Below are 7,625 nucleotides of genomic sequence, written 5' to 3' on the forward strand. Positions count from 1 at the left end.
AACTTGCTACAAAATTGAAACCACAAGTTCCAAATTTGTTACTTTAAAATCTTAGTATCTAAATGTGTTATTTTGACAAAACCACATGAACCAATGGGTAATAAACTCTTATCAAGTTATTCTCTTTGGCATTACCTTATCAAAAACTTCGGTTCAGCCGCCCCGATGGTTTTAATCACAAACTCCGAACAGAAGACACATTGTTTGCTTTTGAAACTCAAAAATGAATCCATCATCATCATCATCATCATCATCAAAGAGGAAAAGGGATCCAGTTTCTTTTGATGATGATGAACCCGCCTCATCTAAAAGGCCAAAGAATGACGTCTTCATCCATTATTCTTCTGAAGATATTGGCAAAACCTTTATCAGCCATCTCCGGGGAGCACTTATTCGAAGCAGTTTTACCATATCCGACCACACCATGCTCCCTGTTGGTCAAGACGTGCGTCTAGAACTGTTGAAAGCTATTGAGGAATCTGAGATTTATGTTCTTGTGTTCTCACCTGATTATGCTTCTTCTAGAAGGTGCCTTGATGAGCTGGTCGATATTATGGTCAGTTTTCACAAGTTTGATGAACGGAAAGTTGTTCCGGTATTTTATAAGGTGGAACCATCTGATGTCAGAAGTCAAAAAGGTCCTTTCATGGAACCTTTCCAAGCTCACCATACCAACACTAACTTGGATCCCGAGAGAGTTTACAAATGGAGACAAGCCCTAAAAGACGCAGGTCAATTATCTGGTCTTCCCTTGCAAAATGGGTAATTTTTCTTCACCTTTGGTTTTACTTATTAGTTGTTTTACAGATAAGTTATAGTTAGTTTGTAATGAAAATATTTAATTTGAAATGCACGAAATGATTTAGTTACAAGTAACAAAAATGAAAATATGTACTTGATCCTTCAAGATAAAGTTGATATTCGTCAGTAACCACATTGAAAGAAAGAAATTAATAGATCAGGACATGCTATATCTAGAGATCACATATACTGGTATAATTAATGAATTTCTCTCTGAAACTTGGCAGGGATGAGGCGAAATTTGTTTTGCAAATTGTTGAAGAACTTGAGAAGATGCAAAGACCACAAGAGTTGCATGTTACAGAACACCCTGTTGGAATAGGATCCCGTGCAGAAGAACTTATCTCAACTTTAATGCTAAACCAGAAAGATCGGGTTTTGGTTGTTGCAGTTTTTGGAATTAGTGGAATAGGTAAGACGACTATTGTCAAAGAGGTATTTAATAGAATTGCTCCAAGTTTCGATCTTAGTTGTTTTCTTGCGGATATCCATTACATCTGTCAGGCTCCAAATTGGAAGGTTAAATTGCCAAAGGCGCTCATATCTTGTCTGACCGGTGAAAAAAAGTTTTCAATCATGAGTAATCATAATGAAGGTGTTACAAAATAAAAAGGTTGGTAAGTCGCCGAAAGGTTCTTTTGGTTCTGGATGACATTGATGAGTTTCAGCAGTTGGAATCGTTAGGTATTTGTCCTAAATGGTTCTATGAAGGAAGTAGAATAATTGTGACAACGAGGGATAAACGGTCCCTTGGTAATATACCATATGCATCATACCATACAAAATTGTTGAATAGACGGGAATCTCTCAATCTCTTCACTCGGCTTATGTTTGTCAGAGACGACCCTGTTAACTCAAAGTTCATAGAAGAAATTGTGGGTCGAGCTGGAGGGCTTCCCTTGGTTCTTAAGGTTTGGAGTTGCCATTTTCAACAATATGAAAGGGAACAATGGCCAAGTATATTGGAGACGTTAAAAGGAATCCCACATGGCGATGTTCAAAAGCAGCTCCAGATGAGCTATGATTCACTCACTCCAAGACTCAAGAAGTTATTTCTGGATATTGCTTGTTTCTTTCATTACTTGGAGGATAAGGATTTAGTTGCCAAAGTATTTCAGGATGAAGACTTGAGATTCTTCCCAAGAAATGAAATTCAATATCTAGTTGATAAAAGTCTTGCTGAAATAATAGTAAACAAGTATTTGGGGATGCATCATGCGATTAAGGAAATGGGACATGAAATTGTCCGACAAGAGAATGAAGATGAGCCTGGACAGCGTACTAGATTGCTAGATGAAAAGGATGTGAAGCGTGTGTTGATGGAATGTTCGGTATGATATCTTTTCGTTTATGATATAAAAGGATATATGTACAGCAGCTTAACACTTTAGTAGCTATAACTCTCTTTCCTCTGCATATTTTAACAGGGAACGGAATCAGTTGAAAGCATTAGAGTGACATCATTTAAAGACATCCAGGAAGTGTTTCTGAAGGCTTTTGGAAAGATGAGCAATCTGAGGTTGGTTCATCTGAGGGATGACAACTGTTCTTGGAATTCCTTTTCTCATGTTGAAAGGTCTCACTTATGTTTCAAAAAGTTGAAATACACGGACTGGTATTATTTTCCTTTCACAAGCTTCGACGGTATTGATATGTGCAATGTTGTGATTCTACTAATCAGAAATAGCTATTTCTTGGAAACACTATGGCAAGGAATCAAGGTATGATCTTGTCATTTTTATTTCCTATTTTTCTGAGATTTGCTTAGATGGTGGTGTTTTATTGAGATTTATAGATATACAAACCCTCTCACTTATCTATTACAAATTAGAACAACAAAACAAAGTTCCTAGGAAATTGGACGTGTAGCTTAAAAAGGCATGATCCTTTATTTCAAATGGAATGAGTATTTTTAATAATTTGTATGTGTTTATATTTAATTTTAAATTCTAAAAGTTGACACTCTGAGTTTCGCTGTGATTACAATGTGAGGGATTGACATCTGGCAATTTTTTCAGTGCTATACATTACAGACGAACTCATCAACTAATAAAACACCCAATCACCTTAGGGGGTGTTTGGGATTCCTTATTTTCATCAACTTATAACTTATAAACTTTTTGAAAAGTTAATAAGGTGTATAAGATGTTTGGCAAACCATAAGGCCTTATGAATTTTAACTTATGGAGAAGGCAAAATAAAGGGGTTTTGAAAAGTTAGGAATTTGTAACTTATAACTTAATGGGTTTATTACACCCCTCTAACCCTCAAACCCATTACACTCTTTTTAAAAAAGAGTGTCTTTTTAGTCATTTTGGCTTTCCTCAACACATAAGCTAATCCAAACATTTTTTTCAAAACTTCTTTTAAAATATTCATAAGTTAATAAGTCCTTTTAACAAAAAGTCCTTTTTCTCTTAAATAAGCAATCCCAAACACACCCTTAATTAGGTGTTATGTGGACTTAGACTCAGCTTACTAATAGAACACTCAATCACCCCTACACATCTGGTGCAGCTTTACTCTAGTCGCTAGACACCGCTCTGAAGTTATACTTGGTTCAAGTTTTCTCAAAGACTACTACTAGTAAATGCTAGTTAGCCCACAACACATCGTCTAATGGTTCGATAATCTGTTTTTGTTTTGTGATTGAATGGGAGGCCTTTTTCTTGATTATACTTTTTAATCCCTAAATGAAGGGAGTGAGGTTCTTAACAAGGATGGCAACCCACTGCCGGTCGAACCAAATAATTGTAGTTTTCAATCTCCATATAAATATGAAGTGTATGGATTAATAAATAATAGAAGCGACCTCTCGTTTTTGTTCCAAACTATAAATATAAAAAGATTATGATTTGATAAAATATATATTTATTTATGTCTTTCCAGTGTCTCAAGAAACTAAGGATTCTCGACGTGAGCAGTTCACTCTCATTAACCAAGACTGGCAATTTCTCTGGTCTTGAGAAGCTTGAGGAACTGAACTTGAGTTTTTGCAGAAACTTAAAAGAGTTGCACAGCTCTATTGGTTACCTTCAAAAACTTGCCATCTTGGATTTAAGGTCATCCATACCCTTAAAGAGGACCCCTTGGAAAATGATAGGCAAGATAGCATCTCTTCAAGAACTCAGAATTGGTGATGATTGCGGCCATCTTAAAAAACAGTTAAAACCTGTTAAAGGTAATTGGTTGCACTCTTTAAAAGAATGCCCCATAACAAGACTAAAGCTTTATGGATGCAACCTATCAAAGATCTCAGGTGGAGTTGTAAGCCTAGCATGCTTAAATCACTTGTATTTATACAATAGCATATTCCCTAGCCATCCTGATAGCTTTCTCCAACTCCATCAATTGAGTACAATAGAGTTAAGCAGTTGTCCCAACATACAATCAATTCCAAACCATCCAGGAAACATTGCATCCATTAAAGTAGTGCATTGTTCAAGTCTGGTTAATCTTCCTTGGAATATGTCTGAGTTAAAAAATCTGACAGTCCTTCACTTTGAACTTTGCGACAAACTTGGAACTGAAGACCCTCTTTTTCTCATAAAGATTACAGGACTAAAGAACCTGAGTATTTTAATAATGGTTGATTGCAGTGTCTCCAAAGTACCAAGCGAGATTGGGAATTTGGTGTCATTAAAGGAGTTAAACCTCTCATGGAACCCATTCTCTAGCCTTCCTGACACCTTAAGTAACCTTTCCCAACTGCTTTACCTCAGCATAGACTGCTGTAAGCAATTAAGGCTGCTACCACTTCTTCCACCAAACTTAACACACATAGATGCAAGAAGTTGTTATTCATTAGGTGCAATGTCATCTCTACGTACTAAAGTGTGCAAGGTATGCAATCCTTTCCTAGCACATTAATTTTGTATTCAACCATTATCTTTATTTTTCATGTGTTATGCTGCGTCTATCTAACACACATTTGAATGCACACAACAGGAATCACCTTTCAGTAATAGATTTATGTTCCAACTCCCACAGAAGGAGGAGGTTCCTGACCGGTGCAGTTATCAAAGCAGGGGAGACGTTTTATCTTTTGTAGCACCACTGCACCTGGACAACATTTGTGGTATCTTCTTATGTGCAAACACCTCCTCAAATTATGACAACGACATCATTACTCCTAAAATGTTTAATAAAACGAAAAGTACGCGTCATCGTTTCAAAGCTTACACAAGTCACCTCACACAGCATCCAAATTAAAAAATTGCATGTGTGTCATGTCTTATCCACTTGATAATACAACAATTTTAGTGGAACCTGGTGACTCTGTGGTACTCAAACTTCCTCAAGGATCGGTTTCGAGTTGTGGGCTACATTTGATATATGAGAATGATGTGGTGGATTCTAAAATAGTTGTTCAAACTGTTATAGAATCACCATCCTGTGTCCCCTCGGAGATGCCCACTGGTATTACTCCATTACATGCCATCTCCAACGCTTCCCACGACGATGATTATTCCTATTCTGATGATGATGATGATGATGATGATGATTGTGCTTATGGTGGTGGTGATGATGATGATGATGATGACGACGGGGGTGATGATGATGCTGATGAGGATGATGATGAAAATGAGGACGAGGATGACAACGATGACGTTGATGGTGATGATGATACATAGAAGGGTGAAGGTGGAAAATGAATGTAACATATAGATGTCTAATTGATCATTGTTAATTAGTAAATTAGCTGATATATGTATTCAATCATCTAAACTGTGGCACTAGAAATATGATGGGTAGGTTGCAGCTATGACAAAACAGGCATAAATATGTTAAACGTCTAACACAACATGATCAACACATGGAACAAGCACGAGCATGTTTATAATTTTGTTACATGAAACAACCCATTTAAGACGAATATTAAATGTTTAGCAGCACAACCCACGGACGCGACACGACACGAGAGAGTAACGAAACGATCCTGAGAGAGCATAGTAGGGCTTCGGTTGATTACGAATGATGTGGCGATGTCCAACTTATGGAAAGTATCTCAAGGGGAACTAAATGTCTTGTTTAACTATGTCTACTGTGCTCCACAAAAATGCTAATAAAGACCAATTAACATGTAAGTTGTATCTTCAAGTTGTTTATTTGAAATTTGTAACATATTACGTCATTTCACTAACTCGTGTTAAAAACTTATATTAACGTGTTGGGACAACAATAGTTTAAATTGATAATTATGAGAGAACCCCTAATCTTGATAATGTGTAAAATAAATAATATGTGTAAATTAATTTACAGAAGATAATCGCATGCCACATATAAGTTTGTACAACTAAAGCCATTAAGTATACTTGTTTTCTAAGATCAAGTTACTATGTATACGCATACTACAAGATTATGTCAGAACATAAAAATGAGTTGAATGGGAAAACGATGTATGCCTGAAGATCAAGATTCGTTTGACTCATCAAACGTAATATGGAATCAATGCAAAACCAATTTAGAATTTAGAAATATAAATTGAAATTGATTGTTGATCAAATGTTATTAAGTCTGACTCATAGTATGCTAAATTGAAAAACAACTGGGCTCTAGTATGCCAAATTGAACAACAATTGAGCTCCGGTATGATAATTGAAAAGGAGCCAACAAGAACTTGACACCAACACATGCATGTAAGGAGCTTATAAGTGTCGGGCAACTATTCTGTATTATTGTAAATATTGTGTATGTCTTTCTGTTTGCTTACAGTCGGTGTATTAGGTACGTAGCAAGTTTATTTTGTACAATAAAAGCCCATTGGACAAGCCCACTTGGGCCCATGAAATGAAAACATTGAAGAAATGGAGACCCTATAAAAGGTTTCACACATTTCTCCACATATAACTCACAACACTTCATTTTTTCTCTCTGTTAGGCCTTATTTTGTATATTTATAGTCTTTTGTATTATCCACTTTATGTATTTTATTGTCTTTGTAACTTCTCATGTATTGGCCCGAGGCCTTGTAAACAAAAGCCCATTGGGCCGTGAATAATATATTGATAGCATGCCATGCTTCTCCTATAAATAGAGAAGCATGGACATGCATTATAACCTTTTGCAAAATCTTATATCTTTATCAACTCTCACCCTTTCTACCTTCTCTCTAAGCCGAAATAAACAACTCAAGCAAGATTCGAGATCTCGGTTCATCTAGTGTGTTTTCTGCTAGCACTAGAGAGATTGATTCAAGAATATTGTTGTTAGATCCGGTTTCGGGACCTACAATTAGTATCAGAGCTTTCATCTCTACTAGTTGAGATACTTGGATCACAACTTTGGATTTTGGTCTTGCTTGTGAATTCTAAGACATGTTTGTGAAGAAATTTCAAGGGTTTACGTGTATTAAAAGGAAATCTAGTGTGTTTTCGGGTTTCTTGGTAAAATATTGAAGATTCACGGTTGTTTGTGTGTGTTTTGTGTGCTACGGGTTAACAAAGTGTGTTCAAACTTTTTCCAATCGCATCTCCAAAAGGGGTACTTGGTGTACTTGCAACTGAAAATATGCCAAAAGGTTGGTAAAAAGGCACAAAACAAGTTCCAAGAAAGATTAAGTTTCTAGAAAAGTTGGAATCGCATCGCATCAGTTTCAAATCGCATCACACAGAAAAATAAATCGCATCGCAAAGAAAAATAAATCGCATCGCATAGAATTTTTTATTGCATCGCATCTGGATTTTGAATCGCATCGCATTTCAAATATTCTAATTGCATCATATTTCAAACCAATCGCATCGCATCCTTATGCGACTTGTTTGATGAAACTTTTCCAATCGCATTTTCATGCGATCCGATTGCTCTGGACTTGTGATTTTTCT

At 36.2% G+C, this 7,625-nt stretch overlaps 1 protein-coding gene across 1 annotated transcript; it reads left to right on the top strand.

Moving 5' to 3' along the window:
• The first annotated feature begins 223 nt into the window (after positions 1–223).
• Positions 224–1,818, top strand: LOC143552279 (toll/interleukin-1 receptor-like protein). The gene is made up of 2 exons (XM_077042545.1): positions 224–762; positions 1,029–1,818. Exons 1-2 carry the CDS (start codon positions 224–226, stop codon positions 1,408–1,410), a joined length of 921 nt encoding a protein of 306 aa, XP_076898660.1. The 3' UTR covers positions 1,411–1,818.
• The last annotated feature ends 5,807 nt before the right edge of the window (positions 1,819–7,625 follow it).

Source organism: Bidens hawaiensis, unplaced genomic scaffold (assembly GCF_021521415.1).
Source record: "Bidens hawaiensis isolate Kalapana, Puna unplaced genomic scaffold, B.hawaiensis_p1.1 tig00016836_1, whole genome shotgun sequence".
Taxonomy (NCBI): domain Eukaryota; kingdom Viridiplantae; phylum Streptophyta; class Magnoliopsida; order Asterales; family Asteraceae; genus Bidens; species Bidens hawaiensis.